Source organism: Drosophila grimshawi, unplaced genomic scaffold (genome assembly GCF_018153295.1).
Source record: "Drosophila grimshawi isolate 15287-2541.00 unplaced genomic scaffold, ASM1815329v1 contig_1377, whole genome shotgun sequence".
NCBI classification, from domain to species: domain Eukaryota; kingdom Metazoa; phylum Arthropoda; class Insecta; order Diptera; family Drosophilidae; genus Drosophila; species Drosophila grimshawi.
The window spans coordinates 17,291,316-17,317,432 of NW_025062900.1; the positions used below are offsets into that span (position 1 = coordinate 17,291,316).

The following is a 26,117-nucleotide window of genomic DNA, read 5'->3' on the forward strand; positions in this document are numbered from 1 at the left end:
ATCTCACCTGATCTCACCTTATCGCAGCTGATCATATCTCAGCCCAACTCACCTGATCCCACCTGATCTGATCTAACACCTTTTAAGCAAACCTTGGCCTATCCTCTCAATCTGGCTGCTGTCAGTCAGCGTGACATTTTTGCGCGTCAGATTTGCTGTATCTGTTATCTTCATTCAAGAAAAACAGACTAACGACATTATCTCGGGCATCTCAACTGTCTCCATCGTCGTCGTCTGCCGTCTGCCATCAAAAGCAACAACATCAGCATCAGCATCAGCATCTGCTGGCAGGCAGGCAGCAGAGAGAGGCTGTCACTGGCGATGCACGATACGGTAACTGGTCCAATTTATGAGTTAGAATATCATAATCGTGATGAATGATCATCATCATCAGCTTTATCGTCATGATCATCAGCTTGGTGGAAGTGAGCAACGTTTGACTGCACAGATTAGCGGCTATTTGTACATTGTGTGCCTGTGCTCCGATCTGGAGATTGCAAAAGATATAGTTAGCATACTTGTATGCACAAATCGTTTTTGGGGTTTGCTCGGATAACACATTTCTCAGTCTCGGTGCGAACAGCGACTGTGAAAGTTTAAAACGCGCAGCCCCAAAAAAAAAAACGAAGAAAAAGAAGAAGAAAAAAAAACAGAAACCAAAAACAATTCCGAGTCACACCCTCCAGCCCCTACCCAAATAAATATATAAAAAAAAACCCCGAGCAAAATGAACTGGCAGTGTATAAAGAATATTTAAATTACGTATACGCAATGCAGGCAAAAGATGTGATTAGAGTGCAAAGTGAAGTGCAACACACAAACAACAACGAGGAAACCTTGAAAAAACAACAGCAACAGCAGCAGCAACAGCAGCAGCAAAAGCAAATAAAATAAACCAAAAGCGAAGAAATTTGAGCAAATCAGAAACGACGTTTGAGAAATGTTAATGGTTTATTTTTAGAGTGAGACACAATGTAATACGCATATCTGATATATACATATATATATATGTGTGTATGTATACGGTGCATATATACGACGATTTTGTCAAAAACAAATCAAACACAAAAAACCAACAACGACAACAAACGATTTTTGTGCGCCGTTTATTATCACAAATTTCAATTGGATTTAATCAAAAGCATAAGAAAAAGTCAGTCACAACCCTGTAGATGCAAACACACACCCCACCCACACCCACACCCACACCCGCACACACACATATTGAGTGGGTGTGTGTGCTCTAGCAACTGTACCTGTGTGTGTGTGTGTGTGTGCGCGTCTCTCTTTCGCATGTGTGTGTGTGAGTGTCTGACCGAGAAACTCAAAACTAAGCCAGCCACGTCGGCTGCATTTCATTGAAACGAACTTCAAACTGTCACAACAACAACAACAACAGCAACAACAAATAAGTATTGTGTGTGTGCGTGTGTGTGTGTGCGCGTGATATGGTCAAAATGGCCAGCGAGGAGACGGTCACGGAAACCGTCCACACAGATAGAACCGAATTGTCCCGATTTGGTGAATTCTGCCAGCGACGAGGCATAAATCCAAATTTGATTATGCTCAAGATAACGCTCTTTGTCATGTACGGAGGTGAGTACTCAAATACCATTAAGACTATCACATTAAAATCCAATTATAAATGGGCGGAAGGGGGAGAGGGCTGTTTGATGGGGTTTACAAACGTGACGTGCAATTAGCTTGTTGTCGAATCGAGTCAGTGAGTGTAAGCCTTTTATGCTGATAACACACAATTCAAATGTAGTCTGTGTGGTGCTAGGGCTTAACCCAATTATGACTGGGCTTACACTGTTGCTTATGATATGGGCATAGGCATATAAAAAAATAAAACTAATACGTAACAGTAGTGTGAGCAGAAGTTGTGACATTTGATCTAGCGTAATACTCGCCACACTCAGAAAAATAATCGTACTGAATTTTAGAATGTTATTCAGAAAGTATATTTCGAAAAAACAAGGGTATTTTCTTTACTTAATTGCAGTTAATTATATGCCAACATTTTATTTAATTTATTCAAATAATTTAATTTGAAATAAATCTCGATTTTACGACGATACAAATTATTTATTGTTGTTTTCATCGGCAATTTTCTAAAATTCAGGTCTAATTCGTTTCTGACTTGGAAGAGAAAATAGTAGATTCGTTTGTGAGTTAATTGTACATTGCGTGAGCAACAAACTTTTACCATCTAATATAATATTTCGTAATTTTTCTAATATAATTTTAAATATTCAACATTTGCATATTTGATTTTACTACTTTTATGCACATATTTTAAACTAAGCACGTAGTTTCCAGCTTAGCTAACTTTTTGCACATATGAAGACTGATTGGAACTTGAACCCGACTAACTGTTTAGATATTATATTTGCTTAGCTATTTATTTTGGTAATTTACTCAATCGTATTAACTGGTTTTCACTTATGCAAGTGGATATATACTTTCCAAAAAGGATAGATTAACCTGTTGCAACTAAGCCGCACCTTTATTATTACAATTAATATTTGATTTGAGAATTATTATTTTATCGCAACTTTTAAATATTCACATCAAGAGCCGGTTCCTGCCCAAAGAACGAATAGCTTAGCACACCCATTGACCAACACTGGACGCCAGTGTGTCCACCCATGAACATTTAATGGCTGCGTTGGTTTTTGTTTTTTGTTTTTGCTTCAATTTGGAATCGATGTTTTTGTGTTTGTGGAGCAGCGTTTTAAAAATGTCACATAAAAGATGAACGTGGATAAAAGTTTTCTGTGTCACAACTCGTATTTTTGTTTACCCATTGAATCTACAAAAGTTTCAAATATTTACGCACGGAGTTGTATCTATGTAAACTATATATATATTGATTAGTAGATATGTAAACAGAAACTGGATTTTGTATGCCCTCTGTAGTAAAAATGTGTGCACATTTACTTACTTATTTATTTAATCATCAGAAAAAACAAAAATTAGAAATACAATTTTATATGTTAAACTGATAGAAAACGAATTTATACAATTTCTAAGGGACTTGCAGGATTTGTTCGATAGGGAAACCCCAAAGAACCAATCAGATCAACAAATTTAAAAATAACCAGTGTGAATTAGCCAAGATGCCCAAAGCGCAATTGCACTGGAAGTTATTACATAATTAAATATTTGATTTCACTCAGGCTTAAGCATTTCTCAAATGGTCCTTGGACTCGTGGAATTAAGCTTAAGTCAATGCTTTCATTTAGTTTGTAATCACTTAATTGTTATATCTTGATTGTCCAAATCAAAACATCAAATTAAATGAAATGCAAAACTAAGCTGAATACAACACCGACGCAATTAAATTTAGACTTGCCAGCACAAATACACACACACACACACACACACACACATACATACCCACACACACACACACCCACACACACACACTTAGACAGTGAGCAGTCTCGCAATTCTATCCACAATGAGATGCGAGTTAGGCTGGCAGTGAAATCTTTGAATTCATTATCACAACGCATTGCCACCCGCAACTGCCCCTCGATCCAAGTGGTTATCTAGCATCTTTCTGTGCGTGTGATGATCTGGAACTGTATAACTGTAGAAGTATGGAACTGTAGAGCTGTGCAACTGTGGAACTGTGGAACTGGGGGACTGGGCTGGTCGGAAGCTATCAATTAGGCACAAAATGTGTTACACATTTGTATAAATTTAATTACACAAACACTAGCGAGAGAGATAGAGAGAGAGATAGACAGAGAGAGAGAGAGAGATGAGAAATGATGCATCTTTGGATATGAGTTGCTCAGCTTTTCTCAGCATGTGGCAATTAAGACATACAACCATTTGACTGAGTGTGTGCGGCTTTTGTAAATAAATCTATCTTATGTACTTTATGGCTTGAGAAAGGTTTAGTTTCATTCGCCTTGTAGTTGCCTTCAAGTATCTATGTATCTATCTGTCTAGCTATGTATATATATATAAATACATATATATGTGTATGTGTGTGTGTTTGTATCTTAAACTTAAATCAACTCAAGTCAAGTCAAGTCATCTGACCGTGCGCCGTTTTTCTTCTTTTTTTTTTTTTTTGCTGCTAGCGGTCAATGACAAAAACATTTTGCGATTGTTTGCTGCTCTCCCTCTCTTTCTCTCTCTCTCTCTCTCTCTCTCTGTCTCTCTGTGTATCTCCGTCTCACTCTCCTGCCCGCCATCCCCGTACTCGGTCGGCTTTTCTTTATGTGACCTCTGTTTGGCAGTTTGGTCTCATGTTGTCTTATGCCATTAAAGTCAAATTGCCGCAAATATTAGTATTAATGTGTTTTTTATTTGGTCTAATATTCATGCCTTTGTCCGAGATTTTTATTTTGGCTGTCCAGCGGTTAACATTTTCTTGATTTTATATATACCCAAGGACAACAAGTCGTTGACTTTCTCAAGTGGCCAGCGGCAAGTTGGCATTTGTTGCGTTTACCAATCAACATTTATAATTGGCAACGTGCTCTTACAATAATTTGCATAATTTTGAATGTTTTTGTACCTAATCGATTAAGTAATGCATCTAAGCCAGCTACAATCATGAATTTTTGAGTTGCAAGCGTTTTTTAAGTTGTAAAATGTGTAATTTTGAAGTCAGCTTATAAATCTTATTTAAGTACCCACATAAATGTGTCATCAGAGCTCGGACAGGAGCGGCCTCCGGCTTGAAATTAATTATAAATGCACACCACGGAGACACAAAGCGAGGCGATGACGAACATGTCCGCCGATCCATACAGCCCTGAAATTAATGTATTTCCGTTTCCGTCAGCTGTGCCAAAGACCAAACAAACACGCACGCAGACATAAAGCAATTAATTGTTATTACATTAAGGATACATTCGCACACACATACAGATACACAGAAAGTTGCAGCAATTGCGCTGATGCAGTTTACCATTTACCATTTACCATTTAAAGTAATCCGCATTCAGAACATTACCGGACATTTTCACACTGCATGTTCCAAAAGGACAACATTTATAAAGCAACTTATTGAACATCTGCCCAGGTCAATTACACAGTTGAACTTCTATTTGAAGTAAATACTTTGAATATTTTTGTTTTTGCTTGAAATTCGACATTGTCCTGGCGCCAACAGCAACTCATCTTATTAAACAGAAAGTATATTTTCTGTGTCTTTCCAAAATTCTGTGCTTTATTTTATATACATAACTTTTAACTTTATTATCTTGTTATTAATATTTTTTGTTAAACATAAATATTTTAATATTTAATAGATAAAAACGTTTTGCATAGCTTACAAATTGATTGAATTTAATTTGAAGCTGAGACAAATTTCATTACAATTTTCTGCATTTCAGAAAGGAGTCTTTCTTAAATTTAGAATTTGCATTTCCACTTTTTAATTAAAATCGAAATTGAATCTAGTTTGGCTCTACTAAATTTCGGTCGATCCACAGAAAATTCGATAAGGGAAAGTTCCACTGTTTTTCCTACAGCGATGATTTCCATTTTGTCGTTACGAATTTCAAAATAAACATGCAAATACACACACACAGAGGCAAGCACATATGCCACTTAATGAAGCATGCACTCGTTGATAATTATCTGAGGCACTGGAAAAGCGAGTGAAATTTAAGCAGCATGATGGAAAGTGCAGAATGCTTTTTAAAGAGCAATTTGCATTCATGGCACGAAGCACAATCCACAATCCAATTGCGTGCAACTGGATTGGGTTTGCACTGAAATTGGTCAAGGTTCTCTCTGATTCTCTCTCTCTCTCTCTGTGTGTGTCTCTCTCTCTCTCTCTCGCTCTCTTTGTCTTTCTCTCTGCACTGTCTGTCGAGGGCCATCTGCAATCCTCGAGCCGGGGGATTTTTCGGTTTATCCACGCCCAATTTGACGTCATTATTTGCCGTTATTCTCTTCTGGTTGCACCTGGACGCATTCCGCTTGTTTTGTATGTCCATCATTTATTAATGAAATGTGCTCGAGGAGGTGGGCAAGGGGGCGGAGCAAGCACAGCCAGCACAGCCAGCACATGCAGCGCGTGGCTCGAGGTCCTTGAGCTTTCTTGATGAAACTTTACCCATTTTTTTTGCCTGAGTGATTTTATTTAACAAATGTCTTTATGCAACTGCCACAGCTGCCTCTGCTCCGAGCGCATAATAAAAATGATATTTTCCTAAACGAAGTAAATGAAATTATTTTAAATCAATTTACAGTCAAATATGTATTATGCGAGCAAAGCTGATTAACAATTTTGCGTTTATCAAGCAGAGCATAAAGAGTCATTTGAATATGCGCAAATGCCAAACATTATTGCTAAACCTCTTAAAAGGACGCAATGTGAACAGTTAGAGCACAGCTTTGGATTATGTACGAGAATATTATGCATAAATATTTAACATGTATGTGAATGATTACTCATGCGTCCTATTTTTTATAGCCACTTCATCACTGCTACCCTATTTGACGATACACATGCAGTCGATTGGATTGACGGTGGAGGAGATTGCGATTATCTATTTGGCGCTGCCGTTTACAACCTTCCTCAGTCCACCGATAACAGGTGAGTGAAGTGGCAGAGTGTGTGCAGTGCAAAATAAAACTGATAAACTGGAATACAGGAAGCAGAAGAGAAAACTTTCCTACAGCGATATCATATGTGACTTTGACATAAGTATTGAATTTCTCTTCAAGCAAAGCTAAAGTGTGTAAATGCCAAGTTTGCAAGAAAATAAGAAAATAAGATTGAAGGCTGAACAAAAACAACATTGTTACTGAAACCTCTCCAAGTTGGCAAAAGAAGTGCAGGCAAGGCAAAAGAAACTTAATCAATAGTTAACTGCACTTGAGCTCAATTTTTTTAAAATTTCATTTATTTTTATCTACTGGCCTCAGCTACTTTACCTGCAGAGAATCGAGCAGTCGATGACTTAGTTAGTAGCTGTTTATCATCAATTTTTTATTGCTACTCATTCATCTCTTATTGCGGACCAGTTCAATTTTTCACAGATACATTTGATGCATCACAGAGTTGTGTGAAAAATGTGAAAACAAACCAATAAAGATCTGTTCAACGTTGAATTTCAGATTTTCACATTTAAAGATAAATATTATAAATTTTAATTTAAAATAAAATCCGTTGCATACTTTGTTGGGCATGCGGAATTTATTTATTTATTTATTTATTTGTTGAGAATATTGGACGAGTCAGCTCAAATGATATGCTTGAATGCAGCTTCTAAGCAGAGCTTAAGTCTTGTTACTCAATCTTCTCAGTATTATTTCCAATTACACTTAGGAAATGGTATTTTTCTTTTATGCTGACCAAATCTATTCATCTCAATCTATGAATAAATTGTGACTTACTTTGTAAATGGTGAGGGACATCTTGTAGTCAGCTTGCTTACTTGATAAAGCTGAAGCACTTAAGCCAACACTTTGCTCACTCACAGATACAGATACCGTTACCGTTACAGATAAATATACATATATACAGATACACACAGCCACACACAGACACACACACACACTCGCATGGTTTATTCCATTTCAACTTCAGTATTTTTCTCTCTGCCAATCTTTGTCAGGTTTTCTCGTTGACAAATTTGGCAAATATAAACCAGTCGTTGTGATGAGTCTTCTGCTGAATGCAATTTTCCATCATTCGCTGCTCTTCATTCCGCAGCAGGAGATACCAGGAGTGGTGCCATCTGCGTTCGTATTGCGACATCCGGACAGTGGCGACATCGAGGTAAGCATGCACTTCACCACAACAACAACTACAACAACAATAACAGGAAAAATAAGAACAACAACCACAATAAAAGTTTGTCTTGTTGAAATATTCTCTTTAATTACTTTCATCGCTCTAATCGTAATGGATAAACGTGCTTTGAAAACGAAAATTGGTTTGCAACAGCCACGCAAAAGATTCTTTCTATTTAGCATTAAGGCACTGCCTTCAGGATTAAACAGCAACTAGCTTCAACTGCTTAAGAGCTGACAACTTCGAAGATGTTGAAAGTCGAAAGTAATAACGTTGCCACAACAAGGGATGTGACTCTGCTCTTATGCAGTCTGCACAAGCTGCTCTATAAGTATAAGTACACACTAACTGTCACAAAAATACCCACACACACACACACACACACACACATACATAAAACCACATACACACACACACACACACACACCCGGCCACCACAGGTATTAAATGTAGTGCACAAAGTTGCGAACATGAACTACAAGCAGCATGAAAGGGCCTCTCATGTTGCATACAGCTGTTGCACGGTAGATTTAATGCGGTTGCTTTACGGTTTCTTGTTGTCGTTGCTGCTGCTGTTTGTTAGTAATGCACCCACAGCATAATGATGACTATGACAACAGAGTCGGTAAAGCTAAGTAGCCCGAAGACACTGAGTGTCGGAGGTGGTTAACTATCACGTGTGTGTGCTGGCATTAGAGTTTAATGGCTGTCCGGAGCAAATATGATTTTTATTAGATTTTAGCAATCACGTTTCGCCCATAAACATCAAGTATAATTAAGCCATCAATATTCGGTGGATGTGTTGTCCCAGTAAACCAGGCAACTGGCAACGCGAATCTGCTTTAAAGCCACTCGCTAGTGTTTTCTGGATGCCGTCATAATCAATGACCATAATATGCGACTTAAATGTGCACTCAGACACACACTACAGCTCAGTCCAAATTCTATTTTGACAGCCATGACAGTTTCTGGCGTGACATAAAAATCCCAGGCGCCTAGAATTATACACATTCTCTGGATTATATTTTTATCACCAGTCAGTGAAATAAACTTGTCTTGGCTTAAGCACCACACAAACACACACAAAAACATAACATATGAAAGTTGTAGAATTATAATATGAATTTTATTCGAAATATATGGTTTGCAACTAAAAGCAATTTTAATACAGCGGAAATTGGTTTCAAGCTTTTAAAGTTATGGCACTAGAATATTTGAATACGTGCCATCATTCGATTTTAGAAAGTTTACCATCAACTTTAGAGAGAATCGTGTTGGCAAATTTTAAAAAAATGGTCGTTGCCCTCATCTTTTTTTTCTTTTTGATTTGTGATAAATGTGAAAACAGATTTTATTCAATCAGCTCAATTCAAATCAAGTTTTGACAGGTATGACAGATGACAAACTGGCTACACGGATTACAATATATTATAATATTTCAATAACTAGTCAAAAAAAAACTGGCTTCTGCTGAGATAATTTAATGCCAGAGTTATAGAACTTTATGTTAAAAAAATATGTGTTTTCAAACTAAAGTGTAATTGAAATCCAGTGGAAACTGGTTCAAGGCTTTCAAATTATTGGCACGAGATTTTTGGGTATGAGCCAAAATTCGGTAATTCAGGCCATTTTAGCTTAAACTTCGACAGAGCATTGTGTTTGCAAATTTTGAAAATGTGTTCGTTGCTATTCGATGCATAAAGCGTTTTTTATGCAAACATGAAACTTCAGATCTGGGCGGTGTTCAAACTATTTAATTTAGCAAGTTTATATATGACCGAAACAAAAGCGCGCGTCAGGCTTGCTTGTCTCCAACTCGGACTCTTCGATAGTAAAAACTATCGATATTTACTAAAATTACAATGTAGTGTTTACATACGTGAATAAGATTTAACAGAGTTATGTAAAGTAGCGATAAATTGACAAATTAACAGCTGATCATTCAATATCAGTTGTATTCAAAATTAGTTTGACCAAACAGTTGCTTTCATAGCTTTATATATTGTTTATATATTTTTATTTTTTTAAACATATTTAATGCAATGAAAAGATTGTATTTATAAGTTGAGCATAATTAAGCCATGCTTAATGAAAGTAATGTGCAAGCCGTTATTAACTTTAGCCATCCTTTGTCTATCAATATCACTTTTAGTTAATTTACTTCAGCATGTCTCTAAAACAAATACCTCTGCTTGAATACAAGCATGTACAGCATGTATTGCCATGGGAATGTTTTACTTATCTCAAACTACTGCAACGAACACGTTTTCAATTGCGCCACACGCAACCTTCTGTGTGTGTTAGTGTGTGTGTGTGTTAGTGTCTGTGTACGTATGCTCAGCGGTGCTATACGGTTGCATGTCTCCATTTTTGGCAAAACGGCTAGCAACAGCAGCATCAGCAGCAGCAGCAACAGCAAACAGCAGCAGCAGCAGCAGCATCAGTATTAGAAGCAGCAGCAGAACATAAATGCCGGCTGTTATTTGAGGCGCCATAACGCTGTCACATGCAACACAGACATATACACTAAGAAACACGCCCATTGCCACACGGAGCCATAAAACGCACACACAAGGCTAACAAGTGAGGTTATAAACGTCTCTCTGTCTCTTTCGACATGTCATTGTGTGTGTGTGTGTGTGTGTGTGTGGAGTACGTCTGTGTACTGTGTGTGTGTGTTTGTGTGTGTGATGCCACGCCAAAAGTAAAGCACAACACATAAAGAAACAGAGAAGGAGAAGAAGAACCAACTACGAATTGCTGCGAGCCCATCATTCTGAAACACGTTGGCGAACACACAAACGCAGCTTTTAGCTCACACACACAGCACACACAGCACACTCAGCACACACACAGAGGGAGACCACACACAACACAGACACACACACAGCCACACACACAGCACACACACAGCCACACACACACAGACTGCCCAAAAATGAGCACAAACAAGCCACACGCATTGGATGTGTGCGTGTCTGGAGTACCTGTCAATGTGTGAGGTTCACCCAGTTAGCATTATTCGACTGCATCTGTGGATGTGTCCAACAGTTTGTCTGTTTTTCATCTGAATCGGAATATTTTGTGTTTGTGTTTGTGTGGGGCAAAGTTGCAGGCTGCTTAAATTGCCCACTTTCTGTTCTGCTTTTTTGTATATATATATTTTTTGTTCGATTTCTGCATGCGCATAAATTTGTGTCATGTATAACCATTCAAATATAGCAAATATCTGTGCAAGTGTGTCGTTTGTGTGGGTTGTCTGGCACTGGACCTTATAAATGCTGATGCTCGACATCGATGTTCCCAAAAAGGCATTGAGCAAATTTGTATGCCTCACATTTTTATTCATACCCTTTGCAATGAGCAGCATCATTTTGGCGTGTGCAATGTGTGCAATGCATTCGAGCAGAGATCTATGACCAAATAAAGTGTTTGCATATATCAACAGTCGAGTCGAGATGCTTGTAAATTTCTTTAATGCAAACTAATCTCTGCTTGGCATCTACTTTGTGTAAAGTGTGGCTGTATTTTGCCTGTTATAATTCTGTGCAGATTTTTGGCTGGCTCATAATTATTTGGGAAGAGCTCAATCGTTGTGATTAAAGTAAATGCTTGGGAAAGAAATATTATTTAGTTTTCACTGCTACAATATCTAGTCGTCATATCTTATTTATATTTCCAAAGTAATTTAACCAAACTCGAATTATTTTAACGAATTTTTTAAATAAAAATGTTTACATATGTTAAAGTATTTTAGACAAACTAATTATTGGAAAGAATTTCGAAAGGTTAACAAATTTTTAAATGAATAATTTGAATAAAATGTGAGAATTTGGACTTCGGCAGGGGCATATAATTGTCGGCGTGCCAAAAATAGCGCTTCTTTCTTGATTTTATGGATTCTGTGTATTTTATGTTTATGTATATAGTTTGAGTTATTGTTGCTGCTGTCATTATTGCTTTTGTTGTGTGTCCGGCTGGTGCTGGTGCTGCTTTTGCTGCTTCCTCTGTTATAATAAAAATTTTAGTACTGAATTGTCATTGAAATGCCGGAAAAGCGCTTTCCTTGCTAATATATGTAACAGCAGTGCCGAGAAGGGCACAGTTGAGCACAAAAGGGCTTCCAAAAGGTCGGCAGCGAAGCATCGAAGATAGATGGGCTTAAGTCTGCGACGGCTTGGAACGTTGCGAATATTAAGAAACATTAAATTCTAATAAAAAATATAAAAAACGGCGCTGAATGAAATAAAACAAATGTGCATTGTATTTTATGCACTAGCAGAAATCTTCAGTACATTTGATGTCTAACAATAAGTCCTTCACCGACTTGTATGTGTAATAACTTTAAGCACAGTTCTCCGTCTATAAAAGATGTAAGTTCTTGTAAAACGAATAGTTAACATTCGCTCGAAACAATGCCAGAAAGTGCTTTTTAAATGCCAGATCAAATGCAGACTTGCTGACTTGCTGCCTTGACTGACGGACTGACGAACTGATGGACTGACCGGTAACGTGTACTAAATCACTCAAATGTCTTTTGCAGTCGGCACTCTTTGGGCAGGCGTTAGTCGAGAAATTGTGCAAACCTATTAGCAGATAACAACCAACTAGAACACAACCATGGCGAGCAGCAGCAGTATTACCAGCAGTAGACAAGCAGGTAAAACTGTAGAACTGTGGAACTGTAGAAGAACTCATAAGTAAGGCCAAAATACAAGCCGAAAAATACACTTAAATTGGAGTGCACGCCGGCTTTCCCTGTGTGTGTATCACGTACATTTATCTATGTGTCTTTTTGTAGCACTTAAGCCACACTAACAGCACACAAATGTTCAGCTTATGCGAGTGTGTGTGTCTGTTTGTGTGTGTGTGTGTTTGTGTGTGTGTGTACGGTGCAATACGGTAAGTGTAACTTCCCCCATTGCCGTTAGCCGTAATGAAACGCAATGGACCTGCGTGTGAAGGGCCTCGATGTGGTTTTGGCCCATTGCTAGTCGCACGCATTGCGCACATTAAATGAGAATTTGCGCAAAGTATCTTGTATCTTTGAGATACGCACTCACATTACCAAAACACTCCCACATCTTGTCGTTGTGAATGTGAAGCCACTGTACCCATCCACCCACTCACACACTCTGGAATATTGAATTTGTATTTATGATGTGCACATAAAATACAATAACATCATTATTAAGATAGCTGCAGCTTTAAGCTGCACTTATTGGCAACAATATTTTTCTCTCGGAATTGAATGCTCTGACTTGTATAAATATTTGTATTATTTGCACAAGCATAATAAGGAATTCAATTCTTTTCTGCGAATTGCAAAATTGTATTATTTTTATTTACCAACCATACAAATTTGCTATTTGATGAGGAGTTATAATTATTCCAAAAAGAAATGCAACATTTTCGCAGAATGTTATGAATGAATGTGGAAGAACAATTCTTTTATTTATTTTGTACAATACAGCAATATATTTTGCTGTGGAATTTAACTTCAGACGAAATTCAAAATATAAAAAATATAACAAAAATTTATAGTTTCAAAAGTGAATAATTAAATTTAAATTGAAAATGAAAAGTGAACTAAAGAAATAATCCACAAAATAAAATTATTAAAAACAAGTATTATAACTTGGGGTTTATATTTATTCCGAGCTTAGTATTTAATACAGAATATATGTCCGCTTCATCCGACTTATACTACGCGATTCAAGCGAAAAAAAGCGACTGACTCTTACTTCATGAAAATAGCTTAAACATAGCATCGAAGAAGGTCTTCATCATAAGGAACTTACAATTACCGTTACTCGCAGGCAACAACAGATTAAGACTACAAAACGGGAATGCAAGACATGCTGCGGTGTACATAGGCATATACAGTTATTTCCAACAACAAGTATACAAATTTGCTATTTGATGACGAGTTATAATTATTCCAAAAAGAAATGCAACATTTTCGCAGAATGTTATGAATGAATGTGGAAGATAAACTAAATTTATGCAAAAAAAATGTTAAATGAATATATTTAATAAGATACTCTTTTCAATAAATAATATAACATAAAATGTGAAATCATCATAAGATAATACTTCTGGAAATTGTCTCGTGGATTAGTACGACTTAACTTTCCCTTAATTCTATTGGATTTTAATAAATATTGAGAATCTATATAGACATGATTGTACTATTAGAAGATGCAATATCTGCTTAAAAGTTATTTTAACCTTGCATCATTTTAAGTTTTCATTATGCTTTCAGCTGTGCTTTCATTTAGAAGTTGACCCTTCATTTAGAACATTGCCTGCAATGCCCGAGATAAACTGGATCTGGCTGATCTTTGACTAATGTATTTTACACAAACATGTGTTTTGCGTTACATATTCCAACTTATTCCCCTGAATTGGTATGCTAGCAGCAAGAAATGTCGAAGCGCAACTCTGCTGCAGCTCATGACAACATTTATGTGTAGGTTTTTGGCTGGCTCCTTTGGGCCTTGCTTTGCGGTTTGTTATTTAATGGCATTATGGCCGAGTTTGCCGTATGGCAGCGAATTTATATGCAATCGCTGTTGCCGTTGTCGATGCCGGGCAGCAACGGAAATTACCATTTTATTATTGCAGGCGTTGCTGCCGGACAACGACACGCCCATTTCTCGCTCCCAACCTTATTGAATTCACATTAAAATTTGAAATGGATGCATGCCATGCATGTACAAGAACTTAATGCATGTCCACAACAAGGACAACATGGCCTGCGCATATGCAGATAAGCCGTTATTTATTTATGTTTTAGCATCAGGATGGGGGGCCCTCAAGCAATGAAATGTTTCATTTAAGTGGCTTTGATCATGAAAAATGATATCTTCTTCAATCCGGTTAATTAAAGTCTTATTCGATTCATCAACTTCTTCAATTGAGTCCAAGAGAGTGTAATTCTCATCCAGCTGATCATCATTGTTTAAGCTGTCTAAAATGGCTATATCTCCTTGGCCAAATTCATTTTTATTCACGTCCTTATATTCATTATCGTCTACGAATAGGTTTCCATCGGAGTCTGAAACCAATTTTTCGTTGGTTATCAGAACGCCTGCCGCATAGAAATGATCTTCGAGCAGCGCTTTCCATTCATTCAGATATGATTCAAAATCCTTAGACAAAAATCGAGCCGTATCCTTAATGTATGCGATGATATCGGTGCCTGGGAGCAGCTTATATTTGCCATTCGGTCCAAAATCATATGGGGCCGACGACACATCGTAGACAATTCCCAGTAGGGCCACCAAATATTTGTTCTCGGCATTTGTATAATCATACTCCTTCAGCTTATCCACTGTCAGCTTGAGATTCTCCAATGGCTTAACCATCTGAACGTGCCCCTCGTTCTCGTAGTCCTCGTCATCGTACGTGGGATGTTCACGGCGTATTTGTATATAGGCCAGATATGCCACAAAGGTAACCATCAATATAATCCCATATGGGGAACTGATCCAATCACGCAGTTCCGAACTGTAAGTGTTGAACAATGGCCACATTTTTAAATAAAATATTTTTTCTTTTTATTCTCAACTTATATTTTTTTTAAGGAAATTTCTTACTGCCTACTCTCAGCTGAAGTTGAAGACAAACTGTAACCAATTTAATTTTCGAAGCCCTTAGGATTTTTCGGCAAAACAGCCTACTATTTATTTTATTTATAGCAACTCGATTCAAAGGTTATATTCAAATCATATTAAAATTATTCAAAATGGGTGAAAAGCAGACAAATGAAACTCGACCAGCCAACAATTATTCTTCTGCAAAAATGCTTCGGAATTAGAGGAAATTCGTAGATGATTTTTTGAAAGGCGAATGATTACTTTACTGCTCCTAATTTAAAAAAAATCGCTTTGAGATACTGTGGTTATTTAAGATTCATTCAACTTTGAACTGTTGCAGTTAACTTTCGAACGGACGTTGACATTGTTGATAGTTGTAAATCAACGTTTACAGATTGAACGTTGTTGTTTTTTTTCGAATTTGAGTCTTTCCGAAAGAGGAAATTTGAAAAGTTTTGCAGCAACACAATAAGCTAATATTTGTAATGATTTTTTTTCACTGTTGTGCAGGTCTGGTGGTCGCCTTGCCCCAGCAGGGAGTGCCCCGAGGAGCCCGAACTGGATTTGGCTGTCCATGAATGCGTCGACTATTGTCTAATGCAGGAGCAAGTTAATCCACAACTTTACACTGAATTGCCGGATCCAGACAAGTTCGCAGCAAGGACAACGACACCAACAACAACAACAACAACGGTGGCAACTTCAACTACAACTGCGACTAGGATATTATCCAATACGGGCGAAATCGAAACGAGAGAGCCAACAATGCTGACCACTGTGCCACCATCGACGACATCATCGCCCGCATCCTCGTTACCAGCACTATTTGCAACGCAAACGAGAAGCAGATACCAAGATGCACTTAATATGTCATCGACCATGTTCCCGCCACTGGAGAACGTTTCTGCAATGTCCTTGCTGCAATCGCCCCCGACATCATTATCATCAGCTGAATTGCCAGCCATGTCCATGCAGGGATTGAATCGTAAGTGACACTTTCACATTATTATCTCAGCCACCGTCCCCAGCCCTTTTGTCGACTTTCATTTGTCCACGTCAGCCATATTATTAATACAGCTGGTCTCGTGCTCGCTTGTTAGTCGCTGGTTATAATCCTGTCAACGGCGTCATTGACAGTTGAGCACAAGTCGACCTGGCCATGTCCATGTCCATATCCGTATTGTTTTTCTTTCTTATACTTTGATTAGTTTGTTTTGGCCAGGCAAAAACTTGATCCATTAAAACGAAAGAACGAGTTAGCGTGTTCGACAGCAAATACGAAAACAAATTTACCAGAGTAAAATGCAACCTGAGTTTGGCATGTAGAGCAGACAGCAGGCAGCAGACAGCAGAAAGCCTGTCATCATTAATGGTTTCCGACCTTACAGAACTTTGAAACTTCTCCAGCATCCAGAAAGTTGTGAACGGTTTTTCTTTATTACATTTAAGTAAATCGAAACGTGTTTTATATTATATATATTTTTATTATTATATATGCCAGACTGTAAATTATATTTGATGACTTTATATTTTAAAAGAAGTTACTTTTTAACTAACATAAATTTTAAATTTGTTAAAGCCATTGTTGGCACTGTGCCAGTTGTTTAGATTATTGCTGTGCTTTCGACAAGTTCAGTGCATGTCTGTTAACATTAAAAGTAAATTGAAAGATACTTAACATGAGGGTCCTTGTAGCTTCCACAGTGGGCACTGTCAACAACAGCAGCTGGGTGCATTCGGAAAATGAGGGTGCCACATACTTTATGCTGCAAATGCATCCAGATTTGGCGGATCCCACGGAACAGTTGGGCATGGAAATCGAGCAGGATGACAACGAGACGGTCACCGATATTAGGCAACGATTCGGCGAGGATAGACTTATTAAAATGCAAATCAATCTCACTGATATGGACGACCTGGATTTGCGCTGTGGTGGCTTGGTGAGACGCACAAACATATCCTATGTAAACGCCGGAGCCGTAAAGTGCATGATGCAACGTTGCACGTTCACAATGAATGCACCAGAGATTTGTCCGCCGGACTACAAGGAAACAGATGACACAATATTCTGGGTATACTTTCTGCTGCGGTAAGTGATAGTCACGTCTACTTTATCATATTTATGGTTGTTATTTATTATAATTGTTATTAATCTGGCAGATTCCTGGCAACAACTATGTTGTCGGCTGGTGTCACCATTATGGATCCCATAGCTCTCACAATGATTGAGAAATATGGCGGAGACTTTGGACGCGAACGCTTGTTCTCCAGCATTGGCATGGCCATCTTTTCGCCCATCACCGGCATTATGATTGACTATTCATCCCGTGGATTGGGCTACACAGACTACTCGGCTGCATTTTATACATATGATGTGCTGCTTGTCATATCGACAATGTCCGTTCTAATGATGCCGCTGGGCGAGAAGCTGCCGGCGGATAATGTCTTTCGGGATTTGTGGAATCTATTGAAAATGCCGCACGTGATAGCGTTCATCTGTTTTCTGTTTGTCCTCGGCAATTTCTGGGGCTTTATCGAGAGCTTTCTATTCCTGTATCTCAAGGAGCTCGGCGCTCCCAACTACTTGTTAGGTTTGTCTTTGTGACTTTGTCAATGCGACGCACACTCACAAAAAAAATATGCCCTATAAAAAAGAAAAGAAAAGAAATCGATATTTTCATTTGTGAAATGAAAACCGCCCACTTAAAATTCACATTCTCGAAAGAAGAACGAGCTGTCTGATTTAGTCTGATAATTTTCTGAAATAGAGGGCATATTTTTTTTGCGTGTATCAGCAAAAAAAAGCTCATGTGGCTCTTCGTTTGTGGTGGTTTATTCCAGGCATTACAATTACTGTGGGCACCGTGAGCAGCATACCATTCTTGTATGGAGCTGAGAAAATCACACGGATCTTTGGGCACGTTAATTTGATTATCATTGCGTTCTTTTCGCACGCCGGACGCCTCGTGGGATATTCGTTTATCGAGTAAGTGAGCTGCTGCTGCTGTAGACAGACAGACATGTGCGTGCCATGTAATTTGATGGCGGCATCGCCTCTTTCTAGGAACGCCTGGTGGTGCTTCCCGTTCGAGGCCATGGAGTCGCTCTCCTGCCATTTGATGTGGGTGGCAGCTGCCACCTATTGCTCCATATTGGCGCCGAAAAGTCTGTTGGCCACGCTGATTGGCGTACTTGGCATGGCTCACTTTAGCTTGGGCAAGTATACACACTAACAGTAGCAGTAGCAGTAGCAGTATCAGTAGGAGTTGCTATCTAATCACTAATAACGCACCATTCGTCTAATGAAAAACTTGCGTCCGTCAAACACACACAGGGCGCGGCAGTGGCAGCTTTACGGGTGGCCTGCTGATTGGACAGTTTGGGACACGTGATGCCTTCCGCTATATGGGACTGCTTGCCGTTGTGGGTGGCATTGCGTATGGGCTGCTACATTTGATTTGGCTGCGCAAATTCGATCACACAATGGAGGAGTCGGAGGAGGATGCCGAGGCCGTTGAGGCGGGCGAAACTGAAAAGCTTACCGAGCCAGCGACCAAGGAGCAGGGCACCTCAATGTCTCTGGAGCGCTTGAGTCTGATGATCAAATACAATCAAATTGGCAGTTTGTCATCGCTGCCGCGCGGCTCTCGGGTTAGTTTTCCAACTTCGCTGACATTCGAAAGTTTTTAATTGAAAAATTCAAACCCCTATCCCCTCCAGGCCGATATACACGACCATTTGTCGGTGCGACGCAGCAGCTACAATGTGGAATCGCTGCGGGGAGTGCCGAAGCATGGCAACATTGGCAGCAGTGCCTCCAAAGTGGATATTTTGCGTTCGGCGCTCGAAATTAATCACAAGTCCTCGAACAATTCGATGCTGAGCAAAGCCGATAACAAAACGTCAAATCAATCACTGGGTCGCAATCGTGCCGACAGTGCGCCCAAATTGAATCACAGCAATCTAAAGAACATTTCGCAACCCGCCCTCGAGGGTGTCGTTCTGGAGGTGAGTTTCGCGTTCTTCACTTGTCTTAAACATCCCACATCCCACATCCAATTCCACTCGCAAATCTCGCCGTGTGTTTGTTTTTGTATGTGTGTGTCTGTGTCTGATATTTATATATATATATATATTTATATATATATATATTTTTATTTTTTTCCTGTGTCGATGATTGCCGTCAATTGTTTTGATTTGTGTTTTGAATGGCGCCTTCTGCTCTCGGTTAGGGTTCGTGAGTTTTAAAAATGTTCAGCAGCTGTTGCCTCAATAAGTTTTTAGCATACCCAGGAGTTTGTCCTGTCGTATTCTTTGTGCCCGGTGTTTTTTTTGCTGTCTTGGCAACCGGATGCTCTGCACCAATGCATTTCCTTGCCGTTTATTGCCGTCTATTGTTCATTTTCCAGTTTATTCGTGTGCTTTTGGCATTTGTTGCCCTTGCTGGCTTTTGGCTGCCGCTTGAATGGCTTTGAAATCGATTCTGCAGCCAGCTCCAAGTGGATTCCAATATTATTGGATTTTTGTTTTCAATACAAACAGCTTACAGTCGTAATTTTGTTGACTTTGTTAAGCAATATTGCCAAAAAAAACATCCGCATAGTTCAAACAAATACGTTGACTTTTATATGGTTTTTGTTATTAATTGGAAAATAATTTAAATGTCAGTTTTCGAAGTTAAATAGATCAACAAACTGTTAATTCCTTATTACAAGCCTGTATTGCTTTGAATCCTTTTTCCAACAAATTTTCAACCTTAGAGTATCAAAGCTGAAAGAGTACCTTTAAGCTAATTGCCAATGTTTAAGAAAAAACCGGGACTGGAAGACATAATCAGATTTAGTTTAACAATGTTAGTTAGGCTTGGCTTGATTTAATTAAAAAGCCTTAAATGATATATGCCACATTCGATTAAGCTCACCATGGTACGCTTGCCGCAGTTAATTTCAAAATTAATTAGCAAAGCTTTCAAGCGCACTTTTATGGCTGCCTGGCATTCATAATTCAATAAATCAAATGTGGTTGCAACAAATGCGCAACACAAGGATACAAGAACAGTAACAACAACCAAACAGCCAAACAACAACAGCAACAAATTAATGTATTTATGAACATGCCAAACTTTGCCTTAGCATTTTCAGGCAACAAACAGCACTCTCCAGTGGATATTGCTGGTCGAGCGAACCAACTGACTAACAGGCAAATTGACAAACTGACAGTCGTCCTGAACTGGCCGGGGCTGGGCTGGGCTGGGTTATACACCACTGAGCAGGAAACAAAAGCCAGCAAAGCCAGCACTTAAACAGCAGGGAGTTTTCGGCTCTGAGAAGCAGCCAACGTTTGCAAATTGCAAGCGAATTCCAGAGGCCAAACCTCGATTTCAGTGGTTTTTTTTTTCATTCTGTTCTGTTTGCTTGTGCAACATAAGTTTGTCCAAACCAAGAGAGCTGCATGTGTGTGTTTGTGTGTGTGAGTGTGTGTGTGTGTGTGTGTGCGAGTTGGTATGCGAGTGCATCTCCATCACAGTGTGTAACTGTACAAATCTATGCTACAACAACAAATGCCATTCATACATACAAAACAGGGCGTGGAATCAACATTTTTTCCGAGCCGCATGAAAAAGTATCCAAGTGTTTTGTTAACTACCATACCCGCTGTCGATTTATCCGTAATACCCAGCTCTATGCTAATGGTAATGTACAATCCCAAAGAGACAAAATAAAAACACTTAAAGATAGAAAGTTAAGGCATGCCGACAATTAAATACCCTTGCAGATAGGGGAAAAAAATCAACTAACAGATATGAAATCTTAGAATATTATATTTAATCAAACCAAATCAACTATTAAAAATCCTTGAAAAAAAACGAAAAGAGAGAAGAAAAAAAAACAGAAAAGTTTTTAGGATAATATCAAAATTATAAAAGAAAACTAGTTGATAAAAATAGTCTCATATTTATTAGCCGAAAAGAAAAGATTTCCCATTGAAAAAATATATAAAATTAAATATATATATTTTAAATTTATTTTATTTAATTGTGAAATTTTGCACTAAAAACTATTTTCTAGATAAAGAAACATAAAAAGAAGTTCGAGTCTATATACCTTATCTGTTGGTTGCACGCCGATTAAGAGAAATAATTTATTCAGCCAAAGTTCTCTCTGCAAGCGTATTGAATTACAAAACATAAATATATACAAACATACATAACTGCACCCGAATCCTTGCACCATGGAATCCACAGGATTCACATCAGCAAACATGAAATTGCATGACAAGTGCGCCTAGCTAGCTGCTAGCTAGCGGCTAGTGCATTTTGGATATATACTATATAAATGCACATATATATATATATATATATATTGGGTTCGTTCTCGTTCCTGTTGTTGTTGGTTTTGTTAAAGTGGTAGTTGAAGTTGTTGATGCTGGTTTTACGTTTGCCAAACCACTCGGGCATTTAGTTATTTCGTTGAATTAGAGCCCGCACTTGCACCATTTGCCCCGTTGGCATTTGACTCCACTTGTTTCGATAGAGGCGCCACTGACGCTCGGTTTGGTGGAGGTATTCCACTTCAACCACTGCCACTTAATGCATGCACAGTTTACTCTCGTTTAATTTGATGCATTTCTCGTTTAGATTCATATGCTCACGCAACGCATTTCATATTTAAATTCAAAAATAAATATATATGTAATTTTTTGGGGTTTTCATTTTTCTTTTTTATGTTGCTAGGGTAAAAATAAAAAAAAAAATGAAATAAAAAAATACGTTGAAAATGTCGGCTTTGCAATTGCTTCTCTGGCTTTGATTTTGTTTGCGCTTTAAGCCGAATGATTTGTTGTTCAACTTAGCACAAGTTGACAAAAAATAACAATGGCAGCTGTTGCAAAAGCAACAATGAATCGTTGGGTGAACACGAATATATATATGTATATATATATATATATGTATATGCAGGAGTACTTGGTAAATGGCAATGAATGTGAGCACTGCATGGTGGAAAAAGAAACATTGCCCTAACGTAAACAAACAAAGAAGCGCAAAATGTGAAGCGATGGCAACGAATGCTTTTGCAGCTCTTTAGGAAGCTAGTGGGCTAAAATAGAATCTGCTGATGAAAATTTGACACACAAATTATATGGATACTGGCATTTTCCTGAACATAGAAACAGAGAAAAACTTTATAGACCGTGTCACGCTGCTCTAGAATATCTAGTACACTATTCTATAAATTATACAATTAAGAGAAGTCTAAAAATGGAATGTGTTAGCTATTTGTAAATATTCCACTTCTTTTTGTTAATCAGCACAACAGAAATGTCATTTTGCGACACTGTATTCTGTATTCATTCCAGCACCGATTCCATACCAATATTTTACAATTTTTAATGGCACGTACGAATTTTCTTCCATTTCCTGTTAGCTTTCCTTCTCTTCGAACTGAGCTATTTTTTTTACCACACACACTTTGCTAGCATTGTATTTTTTTGTTTGTTATTTTTGTTGTATTTCTTGTGGTGCAAATAAAACGATTTATCGATGGGAGGCAAAGATGGCAAAATATAAAGTGGGGAACAGATTTCATTTAGCTGACGATTACTTATATACCCTAATACGTGTAAATGGTCAATAACGATACGAAATTGCATCTGTTCCAACCTTAATAAACAAAGCTTTTAGAGTGGGGACAAAATTTGAGGACAGAAAAAATAAGCCAACTGGCTTTAGTTATCAATTCAGCTCTTCTGTCCTTATTAGGTAAAAAAAATGTTTCCTTCAATGAGCAGAGCACAGATTGTGAGAAAATCGAAATACACACTCCAAATGAATGCCATCTAATTTGTTGCCGCTGGTTGGCTGGACAATTTTTATCATTGTTGACTTTGGTCCACAACAACTTAATTTGGTGAAAAACAACACTGCCAATTGGCACTGCATAATGTACCAGAAGTGAGTACGAAATTGCGCGTAAATAATTTTTATTGTGAGCCGGAGAAACAGAAAGCAAACGAATTAAAGATGCGAATTAATGGCCATCAACTGTTGAGAACTATCAAAGCATTCGGGTTTCAAAGGGGCTCTCCAAAAATCGTATCCATGTGTGTTGTGTTGTGTTGTGGAGTTTATGCAATCAGGTGCATTGCTTTGAAGTGCTCTCAGCTTCCCCATAAAACTCAATAAACAAATAACTGCGAGTAGTTTTGATGCGTTTGGATTTATGCCGAAAGCTTAATGGCCCGGTAATGTGCAATAAGAGCAAAAATGCAAAAGAACAAGAATCGATAAAGCGTTCGCAAGTTTTTAATAACCCACGTGAATATACTCGTACCTCAACATAACATTTTGTGAGTTACCAAAAATCAAAAGATGTTTTTAGAGCAAGTATTTAATACGCCCAGCTTAGAAATTCTGGCGCAGCTCATACGGACAGATGGACGGATATTGTGGAAAACAATATCATCAAAGCACAGATATTGAAAACATGGGTATTATACCTTATGATTGCTTTTGTTATCGAATATTCAACGAAAGCTGCGGTTTATTCGAGCATATTTGCTGCATGACAGCATTCAAAAGCAAACACAAAAATGTTGCATCCGTTAGCATTCGTTTTAAACTCGATTTGTTTTGGTACTGAAATGTGTATGGGTTAATTTTAGCATGCAAGGGAAGTATTTTTAAATTTCAATAAAATAAACTGGAAGCAAACAAAAATATTGCGAACAATGTGATTCAATTGCCTTTGGTTTTTATTCCCTATTCCCACAGTGGCAAAAAGAGTATATTTGGTTTTTTCTCGAATGTCGAATGTTCATCTGAACGAAAATCTACATATCCAAGTTTTATTTTTTTTTGAGTTAGAGCCAAATAAATTTCACTGTTTGAATTTTCAATTGAATGGCAACTGTATTAGACTGGATTTAATTAAGAAGACTCTTTTCAATTTGATTCCAAACAATCATAATTGTGCAATTGATTGAAAAAAATAATAGTAATAATAAATAGTTGTCACAGCCAAAAGGGTCCAACAAAATATTTTTCATTTAACTCAATTTCAATATCAAGCAAGTCCCTTGGGCATTTTGCAGCTAAATAATTGTTACAAAAAAACTACGCTTTTTGTGAAATTGACCCTTTATTTGCTTTAGATTTTAATTGGCAATGAAACGTTCATATTCAGTTCATATATTTTGGCATAGGGCGGCAATGCGGTAGGTCAACAAATATGCACAAAGCAAACAAAATTAATTTGTTAAAATAAATACATTTACGGTTCGGGGGTATTATGATTTGGTCAGAAAATGTGTAAGGATGCATATCCGATCCTACAAAGTAAAGAAATGAGGATGATGAGGATGACGAATGATGCTTTACCAGAATTATAATGCAATATATATTCACCATCAATTGTTTCGATTGCAAATATAACATGCTACTAACAAATATATTTAGCCATACATTTTATATATAGATAAGTATATGTATATATCAATATCCGGCATTTTGCATTCGGCATGCACTAAGAATATACTTTTAACGTAAACTCTGTGACTGACTCGTATTTTTTGTGCTGACACACAGGATCAGGAGGGACCGAAGGTAATACCCGAAGAAACGGAATTGAATTCGTCCAAACAAATTGTGGCTGGCTCTGCGGAGGAGCCGGTCTCAACATCACAGTCCAATGCAAACGGAAATGGGAGTGGAAACGTGAACGGGAAGGGTTCGCAGGATGATGACAACTGATGAGAGTGCATCAAGCGCCGTATCCGAATACTGTGCGTATGAGTGACATTAAAAGAAACAAAATGAAATTACACAAACCAACATGAATAATGCTTTGTGTGCATAAAATGATAAACTAATTATTGTTAGCTGTACATGTGTTACGAGTATGTTAAATAAATGTTGCAAATAAATAAAATATAGTTGTTGAGCAGAACATTGCCACATTAGTCATTTTGATTGAAAAGTCCGAACTTGTATTTGCTTGAAACTGTTTTTATTTTCAATTGCTTAAAATAAGTTGTTATTATAACAAAAAACCAATATCCTTCATTAAATGTACATATATAATTTTCATTTTTATTTATTTATCTGTTTTTTTTTTTGCTTATCATTTAAAAATGTTTAATTAATTTCGCATTTTCTTTGCATACCAGATTTTTCAAAAAGTTATTTCTTTAGGCTAAAGCTTGCTCAGTGTAAGTTATTGTTATTATTATAATAATTATTATTTTTGTCGACCTCTTTGATCGTCACATTTTCTTTCTAAACGTAGCATTTTAATTACAAACTTATTTTCGTTATTATTTGTATTCTTTTTCAATTGTATTCTTTATAAAATTCTTTTCCAATTACGGCAAGTTAATATTTTGTTTTTGGCTTATGAGCTCATTTGTTGTGGGTAGCTCTCGTTGCATCAACACTGAAATCATTGAATACCCATCAACTACAAAAGTGAACGGACACACACACTTGTAATCTAGCATATTATGCAAACGGATATTAAATACATATAGATTTTCAGCCACAGAACAATGAAAGCAACGAAAACAATTTCCAATTTATGTTAATAATTTAATTAATAATTAATGAATGTTAAATAACAGCTTCTGTTTGCATCCGCGGCTTTTGCGAGCTGCACAAAAATTAGCGACAGTAATCTTTGGTAGATGCCACAAATTAATTTATAACTGCTTCCGGCGCATGGTTTGTCTATGCAAATAAACTCAAT

The 26,117-nt window shown here is 37.6% G+C and overlaps 2 protein-coding genes across 3 annotated transcripts; one reads left to right on the forward strand and one right to left on the reverse strand.

Moving 5' to 3' along the window:
- The first annotated feature begins 1,261 nt into the window (after window positions 1-1,261).
- On the forward strand, window positions 1,262-25,322 carry LOC6570215. Of its 2 annotated transcripts, XM_001996432.3 has the most exons (12): window positions 1,262-1,596; window positions 6,452-6,574; window positions 7,599-7,762; window positions 15,889-16,363; window positions 17,074-17,467; window positions 17,539-17,969; window positions 18,220-18,364; window positions 18,443-18,594; window positions 18,713-19,029; window positions 19,099-19,386; window positions 20,963-21,070; window positions 24,962-25,322. In XM_001996432.3, exons 1-12 carry the CDS (start codon window positions 1,449-1,451, stop codon window positions 25,124-25,126), a joined length of 2,910 nt encoding a protein of 969 aa, XP_001996468.3. In that variant the 5' UTR covers window positions 1,262-1,448; the 3' UTR covers window positions 25,127-25,322. The 2 variants fall into 2 exon arrangements, with proteins under 2 accessions (XP_001996468.3, XP_032597771.2); XM_032741880.2 differs by lacking the exon at window positions 20,963-21,070.
- LOC6562871 lies at window positions 14,469-15,406 on the reverse strand. Its single transcript, XM_001987850.2, has one exon. It carries the CDS (start codon window positions 15,313-15,315, stop codon window positions 14,566-14,568), a length of 750 nt encoding a protein of 249 aa, XP_001987886.1. The 5' UTR covers window positions 15,316-15,406; the 3' UTR covers window positions 14,469-14,565.
- Window positions 25,323-26,117: the final 795 nt, after the last annotated feature.